At 41.2% G+C, this 16,853-nt stretch overlaps 1 protein-coding gene across 1 annotated transcript; it reads left to right on the top strand.

Annotated features, from left to right (window-relative positions):
• The first annotated feature begins 282 nt into the window (after positions 1–282).
• Positions 283–2,666, top strand: LOC146629704 (serine/threonine-protein kinase pim-1-like). The gene is made up of 9 exons (XM_085358814.1): positions 283–343; positions 737–973; positions 1,099–1,224; positions 1,348–1,442; positions 1,581–1,628; positions 1,713–1,931; positions 2,021–2,201; positions 2,288–2,458; positions 2,548–2,666. Exons 1-9 carry the CDS (start codon positions 283–285, stop codon positions 2,637–2,639), a joined length of 1,230 nt encoding a protein of 409 aa, XP_085214940.1. The 3' UTR covers positions 2,640–2,666.
• Positions 2,667–16,853: the final 14,187 nt, after the last annotated feature.

Here is a 16,853-nt window from a genome sequence, read left to right as displayed (position 1 = left end):
TGTTTAATTGATATGAAATGATTGAATTATATGAAATATTATGGCTTTGTCTGCCAGTGTTTTTCTGTAAACTACTTTGAACTACTGGCAGTCAGTGAAGTCACTGAAAGGCAAGATTCTATGTTGTGTTGCCGTAGTTTCCAGAGTTTACTTATAAAGCTCACTTACAGAATTCAGTTAGAAAAGTCAAGCATTTGAAGGGTGCACATTTGAAGGAATATTAACTCAATCTTAGCTCATTACGGTTTACATTTTCGATTTTAAAGGGTCTCCGAAATTACAATGAAAAAGGAAACAAGAAAAATTGCCACTCCAGCCGATAAGAAAGATTCGGGAGATCAAGGTAAGTAAAATAATAAAATCAAATCCTGGTAAAATCCAAATCCTAGAAATGTTGACACTGTGTGAATCATTTTTAGAGCAATTGAATCATATGTTTGATTGAAAATAGCTTTAATACAAGATGTCTAATCAAAGAAAGGTTACCGGTCTTTTGGTAAAATAATGTAATAAGTTTATTCTTGGACTCAACAGTAAAAACAGACCAACAAGTGTCATCAAGATCTAAGACTTAGTAAACCTAGTATCAACTCGCACTGATCAGTTTTTTTTTTTCATCCCAAGATTAAACTTGTGATCATTTAAGCAAAAGCAATTTCAAATTCTTTGCCATCAAACTGCTTCCAGTCTTGATGTCGGGGACTCTTTTTCACCACTGTGTTGTTGTCGTTTATAGATCGTAAGAGCAGGACTGCTAAAAGAAAGGCCAGTCCTGAAAAGAAGACCCCAATGAAAAGGAGGAGGGTCGCTGAGCAGGCTGGTCCTTCCACCAGCTCAGATGTGGTCAAAGGAGTGAAGCGCAAGGTTGTGCAAGATGAAGAGGACACAACAAAGAAAGCAAAGAGGGCTAAACTTCTTGACCATATGAGCGGTGACAAGGAGCAAGCATCCTCCTCGTTGGACTCTGGTAAAGGTAGGCTAATTAGTTGAATAAGGGGGTAGATTAAGTGTGGTTGCTAGGTTTAAGATATTGGTGTTTAGTGTTTGTGTCTATCATCCAGTGAGCTGATGTGCTTTTGGTGTTTTCCACATCTCCAGACTTGAACAACAAACAGGTGTGCGCAAAAAATGGCAAAAGAAAGGCCACGGGAGACGATAGAGAGTCACCCAAGAAAAAAAAAAGGAATGTGGACCAGGACAAAAAATCAGTGGCAGACCAAAAACGTAAGTAGCAAGCAGCTTGGGTTTTATATTCAGGGGAAGGGCAAAAGGAACATTTAGGCTACAGAGGAGAGTAATTTGTGTCACAGCTGTAATAAAACAAGATTTGCTGTTTTGTCTGTTCAGGTGAATTCCAAGCCAGATATGTGGAGGAGCACCAGCTCGGAGAAGGAGGCTGCGGAGCAGTGTTTTCTGGCTACCGGATAGAAGATCGTTTTCCAGTAAGTGTTCAGATGATGGTAGTAAGACAGGCAGTAACGCAGATAATGGATAATATCGTAAACTGAGACGTCTGCTGTGTTTCCACCTTTCATTATGTCATACTGAGGAAATGCTCACCAATGCTCTGTGTCTTCTAGGTTGCCATCAAACACATTCCCAAAAATAAAGTCTACTGCAAAGTGGCGGTAAGCGTCCAACACTTGAATTAGTTTTACATTACTGGATTGAATGCGGCGTTCCTCATCATCCACTTTGTTGTAATATTTCAGGATGAAAGCGGGAAGATGCTCTCGGTGGAAGTGGCCATTATGGTTAAACTTGCAGGTGAAGCAGAAGGGTCAGTGGGAATATCTGCACCTGTGTCCTTGCTGGAGTGGTTCGACCTTGGCAAAGAGCTGATCCTGGTGCTGGAGAGACCTGTCCCCGCTGTGGACCTGCAAAAATACAAAGCAGAAAATGGAAGAACTTTACCAGAGGACAAGGCCAAGGTAGGTTGACTGGGAGAGCCTTAGACTGTACAGCATTCAATCAAGGCAGAAAAGCATTAACTCATTATTGTGTTTTTCATCTTTTCCAGGTCATTCTGAAGCAACTAGTTGATGCTGTAAAGGAACTTGAGGATAAACACATCTTTCATCGGGACATCAAGGGAGAAAACATTCTGATTGAGACCGGCTCCGATGTGCCTCGAGTTCGCATCATTGACTTTGGACTGAGCTGCTTTGTTAAACAGCGATCTCTGTATCGCGTCTTCTATGGTAACATATTCTGCTCCTGCTTTTCACAGATGTAACAATTTGTGTCTTTTGTTTTAGAAGAAATTGTAATTGTGTCTGTTTGTTAGGCACTCCTCTTCACACCCCTCCCGAGTGGTACAGGAGGAGCTGCTACAGGTGTGGACCCACCACGGTGTGGCAAATGGGAGTGGTGTTGTATGAAGCGCTTCATGCACGGCACTTTAGTACCGAGAGGTTCCTCGCAAAGAAACTGAGCATCAAAAAGCGTCTGTCCACAGGTAAGAAAACTTCACACTTCCAGATTCACTGATGCCTTGGATCACTAGAACTATCATCTTCATCTTTTTGATCTTTTCTTTCTTTCAAGAATGCCAGAATTTCTTGGAGGCATGTTTAACTATAGCCCCGGAGAAGCGCCCAACACTGGAGGAGCTCCAGCTTCACCCCTGGCTAAGATAACACACACAAACACACAATTCACACCTTATCATATAAGTGTGATACATTGTGGTAACCTCCTTTCTTTTTTCTGTTGGACAGGAATGGGTCAATCTTAAAAAATAAATAAATAAAAAATTAGCTTTTTCGGACTTCCTGTAACCCCCCCAGCCATCCCAGGAAAGGGGATCTCTCTTTGAATGGGCTTTCCCGAGGTTTCTTCCCATCGATCTGGCCCCCTGGGGAGTTTTTCCTCGTCTTCATAGAGAGCTTGGGCTGGGTCAGGAGCTCCATCAAAACTGTCTTTATTTGATGACATTAAAGTCATCAAATAAAGATGTGTTTTACTTAAAGTAAAATTGGATCAAAATAAAACTTGTTTAATTCATCTTTGCTGAGGATTCTCCTTCATTACTATTTTGTTTTGTTTTGTTTTTTTTACCCATGGTGCATTTTGACAAATAAGAAAACTGAATCAGGTTAAAGTGTGCACAAAGACAGTCACACTGCAAATGATCTGAAGACTTGCATCTGTTGCTCTAACCCCCAACTAGTTTAGACAGATTTCCAGGTTCTACCAGAGGTTTTTTCCTTCAAGAAGGGAGTTTTTCCTTCCCACTGTTGCTGAGTGTTTGCTCATAGTGGGTTGTAAAAGCATAAAAGTTAATAAGAGGCATTCATAGCAGAGTTATCACAGAGGGAACTATATAGCTTAAATGTACAATTTCTACAGGACGAATTATAACTTCATTATGTATAAAAGCTTCTGTGGATAATTACTCCTATTTGTAACTTTACACAAGAGAAAGTTTGGTGTCACACTATTTATAACAGGTTGGGTTTTGTCCTCTGAGTTGAGCCTTTGGTTGCAGTTTATTGAAGAATTTCCTCTAAAGTAGCTGTTGATAAAGATTTAAAGTCCTGTTTATATACAGAAATATGCTTTAGTTCATGTTTTTTACATGTCTGCCTCAGTGGATCAGTAGAAGATCTGGCACAGGAAACTAGATGATGAAAAAAGGGTACGAATACACATATATATCTATATCTATATAGATACAGATATATAAACACACACACACACAGGTTGCAACGTAGTATTTTCATTTTTTCTTAGCATTTCTTTAACGCCTTGGTGCAAAAGATTACCTGCATCTGTGTGTTGGAAAAAAGAACTACAAATTTGGAAAGGAATTTATTCATGTTCTTACTCATAGATGGAGTACATGGTTTAAAAAACACTGAGGAAACAGATATGAGGCGGCTGTATTAACATAAAAACATTAATACAGTTAAAAATGAATAAAAAATTGCACGCTTAAACTTATTTCTCTACAGTTTGTACAATTAATCCATGTAACAATAGGTTCTCCCTTAATATAGTAGTTATTAAAAGATCTTTACATAAAAATACATTTTTAAGTACTCTCCAGTGGAAGTCTGTTGTGGCTTATGTTTCTAAATGACACAACCATAAAGCAGTCCACAGAATATACAAATATGTCTTTGATAAGTGAATGTTGGCTCCCACAATGGCCTGTTAAGTTATTGCAAAAATAATTTACTGCATAATATGTCAGATTAGAACATGTTATAAGCACAAAACTGAAGGGGAAACAATAAAAACAAAAATGAAAAAACAAATACTAAATTAAGTTAAAGGATATTTCTTACTATACTATATAATTGTATAATGTTGCGTTTGATTGCAAAAGAAAACCCACCAAGAAAAAAAGAAAGAAAGAAAAAGAGAGAATAGTTTAATATATTCAAAACACATTCTTTTCTTTTATTTAAGCTGTAGCGAGATTCAGCTGGACAAAAGAGAAAGAAAATTATTACAGATTTGAATCATGAATAAACTTTATTATACACAACTCTAAATTTCAGTTGGTCTTAGTCAGATGTGTTTTTAATTAAATCCTGAAACACTGTGCTCGCTGCCATCACTTTATATCTTAGTGTGCAATTCAAATATATACTTATTACAATATTTTTCCCCCTTAACTCTCAACTCGTGTTTTTAAAATGTCTGTGATCATATTTGTCCGTTGACTTCTGTCTGGGCCTCGAACGATTCATCAGACAGGTTGGCAGCCTCCAACTGATGCTCCAGACTTTCATCATCGCCTCTATTCTGATCAACTCTTATCTTAAACTTAGTGATGAACTCATTACTGGCCAGCGCGTCCTCCTTTTTAGGGCATGTGGGCTTTGATAACAGCCGGCTTTCCAGTCGCTCTGCAAAGAAAATTCACAAAACATTTCTTATTTGGTAAGCTTGTTAACAAATTTTAGTTCAGTTTTGCTGAAAGTTATAGCATGCATCAAGTAAGAAGCAATTGGTTTTTAAAAAGCATATACATTCCCCAAAACATTTTTATTATGTGCATTTTGGAGAATAAAAGATTGTACACAATTTCCCTTTTTAAAGTAAAAAGATTATTAAGTCTAATTCTTACTTATTCAGTAGATTAAAGTATTGAAACATCATTATTCATAAAATATGCACATTACAAAATTAAAGTTATTCAAAAACTACTCAAGTACTTACTCCAATACTCACATTATTCAAGTAAATTTAATTTTTGCCAATGTAATGTCACATAAAATCTTAATCTGAATAAGGGATTTGAACCCCACTGTCACGGCCAGGGGATCAGCAGGCCGCTGACTAGTAGTGTTCTCTCTCTCTCTCTCGCCAGGGCGGAACTCATGGTGGGTTCACGCCCTCGGCCCACGCCCCTCTGAGGAGGAAACACCTGGGCCTCATCAGTGCAGCCAGCATTTAAGCCAGGGAGTGGCTTCTACTCATCGCTGGATCGTTGTGTGTGACTCGCGTCAGTGCAGCCCGGCTCTGAGCAAGTTCTCTTTTGCTTCCCTGTGCAAAACCTCTAACGTGTGTTTCCTTCTGTACATAGATCCCCTGGACCCGACTCTGCATCCCCCGAGCGGTGTTTGGAGAGAGAGTCAGAAGAGGAGCAAGTGTCTTTTCCCTACCTGGATTTCCCCAGAGCCTTTTCCCTGTCACCGCTTTGTATATAGCACTATCCCCTGCACTGTTTGTATATACACCTGGTGGAACTGTAATAAATACAGACTGTGCCTCTGAGTCCTGCGTGTGAGTCCTCAAGCGAACCGTGACACCCACACAGATGAGAGCTTAGCAGTGAAGCTCTCTCTTAAAATTTGAGTTATAAAGTCAGAAGTTATCACTGACAGAGATCCATGTTCTTTTAACATAAGAAAGAATATTTGCTGAAATTGACATTAATCCAAGCCCTTAAAACGCCATTTTGGATTAAGCATTTCCTTTTAGAAAAGTCTTCAATGAGCAGGAAGCTCCAGTACTGAAAAAAGAAGCCAACATCATCTGCTAAACGTGCTAAAAGTAAGTAAGTAGACTCCTATGATCAAAACACATACAGTATAAAAGTTATAGGTTACAGATCTGAAAAGTAAAACAAATGTCAAAGTGCAAAAAGACTTATGGTCCCATAGAAGTCTATTCCATTTGCCTGGAATTAGGTGAACACCTTTGTGACAAATTTAATGGCTCAGTCATTTGTTTCATGTCATATTTAATAAAAGACTGACATGGTGGCATGTGGAATTGTCCATTTTGCACATATTTGGTCATTCTAAGCGTCAGAAGGGGAAAGATCATTCTGGGAATGCCTACTGGCGAAGGATGTGTGACTGACAAGTCCAGTGTGTGAAGTTTAACTACAGTCTAAGGAGCTTGGAAAGAAAAGCATCTGGACTTCTTTAAGTTTCTTGAAGATGTTTCACTTCTCATCTGAGAAGCTTCTTCAGTTCAGAATTTCTTCAGAGAACTGAAGAAGCTTCTTGAATGAGAGGTGAAATGCTCTTCAAGAAACTTAAAGAAGTCCAGATGCTTTTCTTTCCAAGCTCCTTAGACTACGATGACCTGAACGACTGAGAACCTTAACAGACAGTTCTTCCCTTCATTCATCATGCCTGATTTCAAAACACCAAGATGGCAGTCGTGAAAACACTCATCTTGAGTCTTCATGGGACTATGGTGAGATCAGTTATGCCTCTTATGATGCTGTCCCAGACTTCAAAGCAGTATAAAACATGTTTGCAGCCTGTAACAACTGTGCATGCGGTTATTTTTCGTTTTAAGATTTCCGTGTTTAAATCATAATAAGATTTATTTTTAATTTTAATTAACTTGAGGTGAGTCAGATTCTTTCATTCAAGTCACTGAATGAATCTCTTGACATGTTTGGGGGTAGGTGCCTTTTGTAGCATTTTAATGCAATTATCTGACAGATTATATGGTCTACACCATAGGTGTCAAACTCTGGCCAAATTTGGCCCGCAACCTAATTACATTTGGCCCGCGAAGCCATACCAAATTACTATTAGAGCTGGCCTACTGGTATTATACAGCTAATATATATATTGTTTAGTATTAAGCTTTGCTTGTTCCATATTCAGTTTTTCAGCAAAATGTGTTTGAGTCCATAAGAAAAGATTCATTCTTATATCTGGAGGAATAAATATATTTCAATAAATATTAAAGTTAGCCCGCGACTTTGATCCAGTTTTGAATTTTGGCCCACTGTGTGTTTGAGTTTGACACCCCTGGTCTACACTGTTATTAACTATACTAACACTCTGTTCCAGAAGTCTGTGCTGCAAAGAGGCAAAGTGAATACCGCACCTGCAGGAGTAATGGGGGTCATCAGTCGGTTCAGCTGGATGTTCCAGTGCCGTACCTGTTGACTGGCATTCCTCAGCCTCTCCTGAACCTCCTGGAAACAAAAATCATGCAGGCATCTTCATCAGTGTTGTTTTAGAAGAGCACTAAATAAGATGCTGCTCACAAAGCCAGTCAAAACAAACTTGTTCACCTCCAGACGCTGGTGACTTCTTTGGCGAGATGCCTGCAGATCCTGGAGCTCCTGAGAGGCAGAGTTGAGGGCTGAGGGGGTGTCCTCATCGGGACTGCCATCTGACAGCTCCTGTATGGGGCTGAGGTTTTGCATTGTACGTTGCTGCTCCTGGAGGAGCTGGAAATGTTTCCTCTTTTCATCTTCAGCCTGCAGCAACCTGAAGGAGGGGAAAAAGGGAAGAAGCAACTGAAAATGTTAATACTTCTCATGGATATCTCAGATCTCCATCACAAATAAAATAATAAAGGGCCATAATAAGAGTTAGAAATCCATTGTTACCGCTCAAGCTCCAGTCTGGCCCTCTCCTCCTCCAGCCGAGCCTGGATCTCCATATTAAGGGCAACTTCCAGCTGCTGCTGTGTCAGCTCCAGCTCCCTGATCCTCTTCTTCTGTTGTTCAGCCTCCTTTTCCTTCACCTGCATCTCAGCCTGCATGCTGTCTTTTATCTATGCACACACACACACACAGCTACATAAACAGATGCACCAACAGAGCGGTATAAACTGACCTATTCCTGAATTACCTTTTCCTGGACTGTCATAACCATTTTTCCAAATCATTAAAGACTAGGTGTGAATTTTATAATGACAGTCAACATTTTGCTGGAGTTCTCAAAGATCAAAGTCAAGGAGAAAAGACTCTGTACATAATTGGTGTCAAGTGGAAAACTTTTTTTTTTACCATCACAGCCTCTTTCAGCTGTCTTTCCAGTTCCAGCTGCACCTCCCTCTGCTTCCTCCGCTCTCTCTCCTCTGCCTCCCTTCGGCGAGTTTCCAGTTCCCGTGCATGCTGTGAAACAGATGAAAGAGACATTGTTTGCTTTGTGTTTTCACCTCTATCCAGCAGGTGACACTAGGCCATCAGCTTCGAGGTTCAACGTATTGTGCTTTCAGCGGTGCTCTTCTTGATAACTTGGTTGAAGTAAGTGGGTATTTGAGTTCATGTTGCTTTCCTTACAGCTGTAAGTAATCTGCTCATTCCGCTTTTGATCTTTGGCACCAACAAGTGATTTTTTCCCAGAGAAGTGCTGCTCACAGGAGATTTCCTCCATTTCAGACCATTTTCTATAAACCGGTTAGATGGTTGTACAGTTTCTGAAATACTCAGACAAGCCTGTCCGACACAAACAACAATGCATGTTCAAAGTCATTTAAATCCCCTTTGACCTTCAGCAGGTCATCTTATTAATGTATACATGCCTAAATGCACTGAGCTGCTGCTATGTGATAGGCTGATTAGGTATTTGACCTAATGAGCAGCTCAACAGGTGTATCTAACAAAAATTTGGCCAGTGAGTGTACAGTGGGGCAAAAAAGTATTTAGTTAGCCACCGATTGTGCAAGTTCCCCCACTTAACATAAGAGTTATGAGTTATAAGATGCAGGTCGATGTGTAAAAATAACTCAGTTGTTTGGTGGTGGCTATGGCGGGGCTTCCACAGAGGCCAGCAGGTGGATGAGGGAAGGGGAAGCAGGAGGAGGAGAGACCCGAGGAGGAGAGCCCCGAGGCGGCCACCAGTCCGAGTGTCAGGTGAACTGAACTTCAGGTAAGAAGTTATGACCTGCAGTCTATCTGGGTCAGATATAAACCAAGTTTAGGTGGAGTTTATTTTCGTTGTGCTGACTTTTTACAGTCAGTTACAATACCTCATACTGTGTGAGCTAGCATGACAAGTTTATACAGATGTTCGGTTGCTATGATGTTACTGATAGTGAACTTTATTTTATTCATAAGGTTAGTTAGTAGAGTTGCCAACAGCTCCTTAAAAAATGGAATGGTCCCTCATTCATAGAAAATATTACGCGTTTGGTATTGAGCTGAGAAGAGACGCAGTTTGTCCCGGACTTCAGCTAGGATGGAAAAAGACACAAAACTGGATTTATTCTGTCTTTACGCTGCACAGCTGCCTCTTCTCCTCTCATTATCTCTCCTCTCTCTCCTGTTGCTACTTCAATCATGAAACTGATCAATGATCAGCTGATCGTCTCTCTTGTTTGTTTATCACCCACTTTGAGCCAGAAAGAGGAAACCAGCAGATGTCGCGCTAAACAGCAGCAGCACGTTTAAGCTTGATCAGCTGTTGTTAGAATTTATTTAGTTAGAATGTTTGCTGGAGCCACAGCTGTAAAGCTGTAAAGCTGCTGGTCATGATGTCGGTTTGGATATGTGGTGAGAGGGAAACATGAAGATGAAACCAGGAGATGTCCTTACTGAATCATCAGAGCTGAACAGGTGATGGAGAAACAGGTTTACCTTTTAGGTGACAGGAATGAGTTGAAGTTATGAACTGTTTCTGAGAGACAAATAACACCAGGATCCTTTTTTTATGTAGCTGACAGCTGGTAACTGTGCAGGGGCGGGTCTAGCAAAGTGTTGCCAGGGGGCCAGGTAGGGCATTAACAGGGAGAGGAGGGCATAAAGAAATACTTTTCTTTTTTATTCTCATTTAAAATATCTAGCTTTTATTAAATAATTATCTGAATCTTGCGAAGAAAGTTTTTATCTGACGTAAAATGTATAGAAATCATACATATACCAAAAAGACTGTACATCACTGTCACAACAGCATTTGTTTTCATTCAAAGGCTTTATGGCTTTAATACCTGGTGGGCCAATCTGTAGTGAAAATGCCCAATTTTTTGTCCCAGTCCAGCCCTGCAGGTTAATACTGGCAGTGTCACCATGCCAGCTGACTGTATTTCATCATCAGCCAGTGTTGTTCTCAATATTACCAAAGTAAGGCAGCATATAAAGTATTTACTTGCTTTCAGGTTTTATTCAAATGTTAGTCTTTTCAGTTGTTTCTCCACTTTTTTCCTGTTTCAAAATCAAACACCAGTTTGTGAGAAGATTATCTTCTTTTTTTTTTTTAACAGGCATTGGTTTTGCATTGGAATTGGCTAATTTGCCAATTGTATGTTAAAAATGTTCGTATTTTAATATTCAAAAATGTTTTTGCCCAAAACACATGTGCACTACATGTCAGTAAAAATACTATGCAAATATTGATGTCCTTGAATGCTGAATAAACACTGACTGATTGTATCTCTTGTACTTAATCAACACAGTATCTAAACACTTTGCACCGTAGTGGTTAAAATCTCATTCTAATAAGGTTACGGTTATTAGGTTTACAGGGTTATTGAATTATGGTTAACGGTTGGTAGAATTGTTTTTAACATTATCTGCCAATTACATCTGCCACCCTTCTCCAAATCTGTGCCCCTACCTGGCCCCCCCAACAAAAATTTTCTAGACACGCCACTGCTTGTGACAAACAAACAACATTACACAATGCACCTTTAAAAACCCTGCAAAAGTTAGCTTGTTGCTAGGGGACCAATGCGAGTTTGGGTTTTGTGAACCAGAGTTTGAAGAAGGTTCAAGGTACAGTGGGAACAGGCTGAGGCAGGATCCAGAGTCAAAATAGGCAAGGTAAACAGAACGCCGGAGAGCTACGGCACAAAGCACTGAGACAGCAAATGAATAGTGGCAGGCCTGACAAAGCAGGAGAGTGGATCGAGGAGCACAGCAAGCAAACAGGCTGAATGACTGAATAAATCAATGCAACGTCCCCAAAACTGTGACAGGAAAATTTGTGTTTTGGAGAATTTCTCCTCCCCAGGAATCAGTGCTCAGAGAACCTCGTTATCTTTGCAGGTTTGGAAAGAGTCTGCAAAGTCTTTGCAATTGTGTTCATGCTAGAATATCAAGACTGTGGACCACATGAAACTTTTTAAACCACTGCCACTGCAGCACTTGCAACCCTAACCTGTTGTGCTTTGGAGTTGGTATCAAGAAGCAACTTTCAGGACTAAGTCCCAGAAACTGTGTTTCCTCTAACAGCCACACGAGGCCGTCTCTAAAAGATGTTTATTAAAATCTTTAGTGCACAAAGAAGCATGTTTATGAAAAAACTGGGTTTGCCCTGTTTAAAAGCTATATGACAGGAGAATCTTTGAGAAATGATCTATCCGGAGTTACTGGAGTTAGTGGCATAGACACCTTGAAAGAGTTAGCAGCACAAGTAGCTTTAGCTGGCAGTTGTCTGCTAGTCCTCACTCACGCCAATATGAGTCACTGAGCCGGAGCTCCTGGCCATGTATTTGTTGTTGGTGGATTTTATTGAATTATGTGACAATTTGTGCGGCTCGCAACACCCGCAGTTGAGGAATCCTGTTTTACTGAGTGAAATTGTGGTATTATATTAGTCTGTAGCTTGGGGAAATCAGCGTGCAACATGGACGTGACTCCCCTGCTCCCCACTCCCACAGAAGGACCTGTGCTGCAAATTTTGCAGTTCAAAATAAACTGGTTAATTCATCTCTCCTCAGGTAGTCGTGGCCAAAACAACTAATAAAACTAGCCTACCTACACCATATAACATCCAAAGAAAATGCAGGCTTTACCTTTTACCCGCCTCCCGCCTGGTATAGATTTTAAAATCTACATGAAATTTCTGCATTTTTCCATGTTTAAAAGCATTTTTTCACACAGTAGAACAACAATTCCAGGAACTGAGGAAGGCAGAGCCATTCATGCATTGGCAATACACAAGAGATAGATTAAAAGTTGTATTATTTATTTATTTATTTATTTATTTATGCAGTTTTCTTATTTTTTGCATTCAAAGGTGCCACCTCAGCTTACTAAGTTGGGGCGGGGCTGGAGGCTATGACACATATCTGAGTTGGAATTCCAGATAACAATTCTGACTTGGAACGTGGAAATCCCAATATCTGACCTATACTGGAACACTCTTTATGACAAATAAACCTTCAGTAGGAATTGTAAGGAAGCAGTCAGGTCGGGTCTTAATTTAAAAATGTCACCAGTGTTCAGCCCACTGCCAATCAGAGCTTGCAGAGCAGAATGACTTCAAACAGGGAGGAGCTAATGGCCTGGGTCAGAACATTCTGTTAGCATTAATTAGCATATATCTGCATCTGTACACTGCACTGGTACCATTACAACATGTAGCTAGTTAACAACGATAGCAGTAGCTGATTAGCACTCCACCCTCTGTCTTAAACATAGTAACTCAGACCTCCAAAAATCAATGGATGATGTCTCGGTGGCTACGTCCATCTTTTATATACAGGCTCTGGTAGGTTTAGAGTTGTTTGTCAAAACAGTCAAATCTCTACACGTGTTGTACTAAACATACGAAGCAGATTTGCTTCCGAATCAGCAGCTGTGCAAAAGACAACACAAAATGATCCTCTGGAACAGGAAGAAAGCAATCTGGTGGAGAATGCTGTTGATCTGCTCTACAGGTTATCAGATTAGTATTACACTGGCCCACTCTATCCTGCTGGCACTCTCACATTCATTTAGCCTCCGCTTTCCTTTTATGTCATATCTTTTGTCATTTCCTAAATCAGATTTTCCGTCTTCTCTTTCTTTCATATTTCAGGTCTTTGATTGATTGTCTGTCTCATTCTTGCGACATCTACTCTCACGCTGAGTTTTCTACAAGATGAGGACTGAATTTTCTCTTTACACTTTGGCAGCACCAATTTTCCTCTCCGATGAGATGATGTAGAAGTAATTGCACATTTTCTCCCTCTCGCTGTGTGAATGTAATGCTTGGCTGGAATAGCCAATAGGTTGCGAGGAGAAATGATTGCTTTCAATCTCTTCAAACAAGTCCGGGTTATATAAAAGTTTCCCTGATCAACATTCAGAGAAACTTAATTTCTGGTGCATCTCATGATGGATGGAGAGAAATTCTTAAAGGTCTAAAGTCATAAATGACATTTTGTAGTCTTTTAACGATTCCTGTATTCTTTAAGGGACTGCAGACTAGTTTGAATGTTTAGGATGAGACTGTAAAGTCACTGAGAGACAAAAACACTGACTACAAAATTCTGTCAGATTTTGTGTTAAAATTCTGTAATTATCGGCCAACTTTTATTACTAATTTTCTTTTTGCGCTATACCTATTAACAAGTATTATTGCATGTTACTGTTTTAAGTTTTAGCTAGTGACTCACTACACCGCCTTTTGGAACAAAGTGGTAATACACGACTACAACGACTTGTATACAGTCGCTTACAGAGGTCGCCACAGCACATCATCTACCTCCATCTCACTCTATCCCATCATCCTCCTTGGTCACATCCACCCTCTGCTCCTCCTCCTTCACTTGATCCATGAATCTTCTGAGGCTTTTCCCTTTTCCTCCTGCCTGGCGCCTCCGATATATCCACAATCCCTCCTCTGCACTTGTTCATATCATCTCAGCTGTGCCTCTCTAACTTTGTCTTGTGTCTTCGTTTTGTTGTCTGTTACAACGCTGGACGCTGCCTGTCTAATATACAAAGCTATACCTGGTCTGGCGCCTCCACCAATAAGTGATTTTATTAAACAAAAATCTAGCAGTGTTGTCGGGTCTCGACTGACTCGAGCCACTATTAGAGGTGATTGTGAATTGGCATTTAGATGGACCACCTTTTCACAGATGCTCTGTCATATCAGGGAGTGAGCTTCTGGAATACTCTTCCACTGTCAGTGTACTGCCTCTGCTATGGTTGGGCAGTCAGCTAAACTCCTTCCCCACATCAAGACTCTGATGACACGATTCCCGGTTCACAGGTTTATTGACACAGGGAAAGGTGAAACCACAATGCTACCAAAGGCATAGGATGTATGTGGATGCCACTGGATTTATCTGGCTAAGGCCACCATGCTGCACATGCCTTCTCCTTAATTCACAGACTTACTTCCTGTTTACCAACGACATCATGTCCTATTACAGACTACAGGTTTTAAGGTGGCACCAGAGAGTTACAATTGCATATTTAAACATTTACCAAATCCAAGAAAACAGTCTACCTTAAAAACTTTTGATATCAGAACAGTCAGTGAGGGAAAGTACAAGTCTTTTTTCTACTTATTATCCAAGTCCGGGACATTGGGCTCAGACTCCGTGCTGCAGAAAAAGATCATCCTGACTTTAACCAGTTATGATGTGTAAGCATTTCTGCAGAAATCCCTTCTGCGCTCTACATGTCGATCTCAATAATTCAATCTAATCATAGCACTGAACCGATGCTTTTGACCCCAACCCTTTAATGAGCACAAAACTGCTTTATTTAGTAGTTTTCTTCCTAACAGTCTTCACCTCTCTGGTAAACAGTCTGTGGCTTTGGATGGTCGAACACAGGTATTTAATTTGACTTTCATTTCTCTTCTCTCCAGAGCATGCCTCCACCTCTCCAGGCTCTCCTCCACCTTCTTCCTGCTTTCACTACAGATCAGTGTCATCTAAAAAATAATCATAGTGCATGAAACTCCTGCCTGACCTCGTCTGTCAGCCTGTGCATCACCATCGCAAACACTAAGAGGCTTGAAGCACGTTCCTGATGTAAACCCACCCACACGCCTCTCCAGTCTCACTGTCCTCATACGTGTCCTGCACCACTCAAACATGCAGTAACACAGCTCCTCTGTTGGCACCCTGTCATCTTCTTTCTCTCATCCATAAAGACAGAGTGCACCTCCTTCCCTGTCCTTCTCCACCAACACTCTCAAAGCAAACATCACATCTGGAGCTCAAGCTCAGCATGAAGCCACAGCGCTGCTCGCTAACTGTCGTCTCTCTCTTGGTGTTGACCCCAAGCCCGGATAAATGGGGAAGCTTTGGCAGGAAGAGGGTCCAACGTAAAATCTTTGCTAAATCAAACGTTGATCATCCAAGGATTTACAAACTGTCACTGACAGCTCCAGTGTGTCCAACTGCCTCATGTGTACACTGAGCACTTCTTCTGGGTTTTTTTTGCTAGTTTTCCAGCACACACTTGTACCCTCACCAGCTATTTTTCCAGTAACTAACCAGATACAGCCAGCCGCCTCATCATCCACAGTTATATCTGTTTCCAGATCCACTTCTGCAGGCTCTTGTCACGGACCCGGTGCCGGGGACTCGGGGTTCGTGAACAGTGTGGACCTTTATTGTTATTAGTGTATTGGATGTATGTTTGCTGCACTGTGCTCTTGTGTTCCATGCTGGTGTGTGTGTGTGTGTGAGGCTGGAGGATGAAGGACAGCCACCTGCAGGCCTGATGGGTGTGGCCCTGCCAGCTGCTGGTCACGCCTAGCTTACCACACACCTGCTTCTGATCAGGATCGTCGGGGGAGCTACTTAACAGAGCGATGGAGCTTCCTCCGGCGCAGGATCGTTGAGTTAGACTCCATGTCAGTGTTTCTAGTGTTGTTAAAGTGTATGCCTGCCGGAGTTGGTGCCATAACGGCTGTGTCTGTGTTTTTCCCCAGGAGGACAGCGGAACACAGGACTGCAAGACACACGGGGTGTGTGAAGGCACAGGGGCAGAGAGCACGGGATACCAGCACTTGGGAGAAGACACGTCACGGGAGTCGAGGGAGCACTTTTGGAGATTTAATGTGTGGTGTACAATTACCTCACTGTAAATAAACCCACTGCTCATTCCATTAAGTCTGCGTTTTGGGTCCTTTCTCCTACATCCCCCACGGTCTGCCAGCCAGACCGTGACAGCTCTGGAAAGTTTAAGGCAAGTCCACACAGCAGGTAATTCTCATGTTTGAGGCAAGTGACCAATGATGGGGTAGTTAAGTTAGTTAGAGTTAGTTACTTACTTACCAACAGACTCTGACTGGTCCTCTGGTGATCAACCATCAGCTGCAGAGCAACAAATGACAAGATCATTTCTTTATTTGATGGAGCTTTAATCTGCAATCATCTTTGAGCAAAGCACAACAAACATTCTGTTGTTGGTACCTAGAGCAAACTGAAGCCCCGGGGGATTACTTTGATCCCCCTGTGCAGTTTTACTTTTATCTCTTCATCTTTATCACTTTTATTTCTTTACAAGCTCATTGGTGAGGCCTCCCACAGCAGTCCCAGTTTCTTATGTGGCACCTTGGAAATATTAATTGCTCAGCCCTGCTCTTGGTCTTAATCACTAGTTTGAAGTATTACTTAATACAGCATGATGCTAATTTTAAAAAGCACAGTCACATTTAGCCACGTGTTTAAAGCACAGTGTGCAGTGTCCTCAGTTTCACAGAAGATGATCTCAGCCAAAATGCCAAACGTGAGACTTCAAAGCAGGAATCCACGAACCTGAGTCAGTCTTTCATTCACATTTCAACTAGTTCAGACAGTAATGTTGAGTGACGCCATCGCAGAGACAGTAAAAAATCATACAAATCAAAAGGTGTGTCAGTGCAATCTGAGCTGAATGATGAAACCTGTATAATGTTTTCATCCCCTGCGGCTGCCAGTAGCATAAATAGCAGTTGTTCGGTAAGCTGCGCTTTAGCTGT

This window comes from Diplotaxodon limnothrissa, linkage group LG7 (assembly GCF_057381915.1).
Source record: "Diplotaxodon limnothrissa isolate DT_005_m linkage group LG7, D_limnothrissa_male_GT1.1, whole genome shotgun sequence".
Classification (NCBI taxonomy): domain Eukaryota; kingdom Metazoa; phylum Chordata; class Actinopteri; order Cichliformes; family Cichlidae; genus Diplotaxodon; species Diplotaxodon limnothrissa.
This window is presented reverse-complemented; position numbering and strand designations above follow the sequence as displayed.

What these genes read in the sequence shown, in the direction of transcription:
- LOC146629704 (XM_085358814.1), top strand. Translation starts at nt 283, where the DNA reads ATGAAAAAGGAAACAAGAAAAATTGCCACTCCAGCCGATAAGAAAGAT. An exon ending in CTCGTTGGACTCTGGTAAAG is followed by an intron (nt 974 to 1,098) that starts GTAGGCTAATTA and finishes CCACATCTCCAG; the next exon opens with ACTTGAACAACAAACAGGTG. An exon ending in ATCAGTGGCAGACCAAAAAC is followed by an intron (nt 1,225 to 1,347) that starts GTAAGTAGCAAG and finishes TTGTCTGTTCAG; the next exon opens with GTGAATTCCAAGCCAGATAT.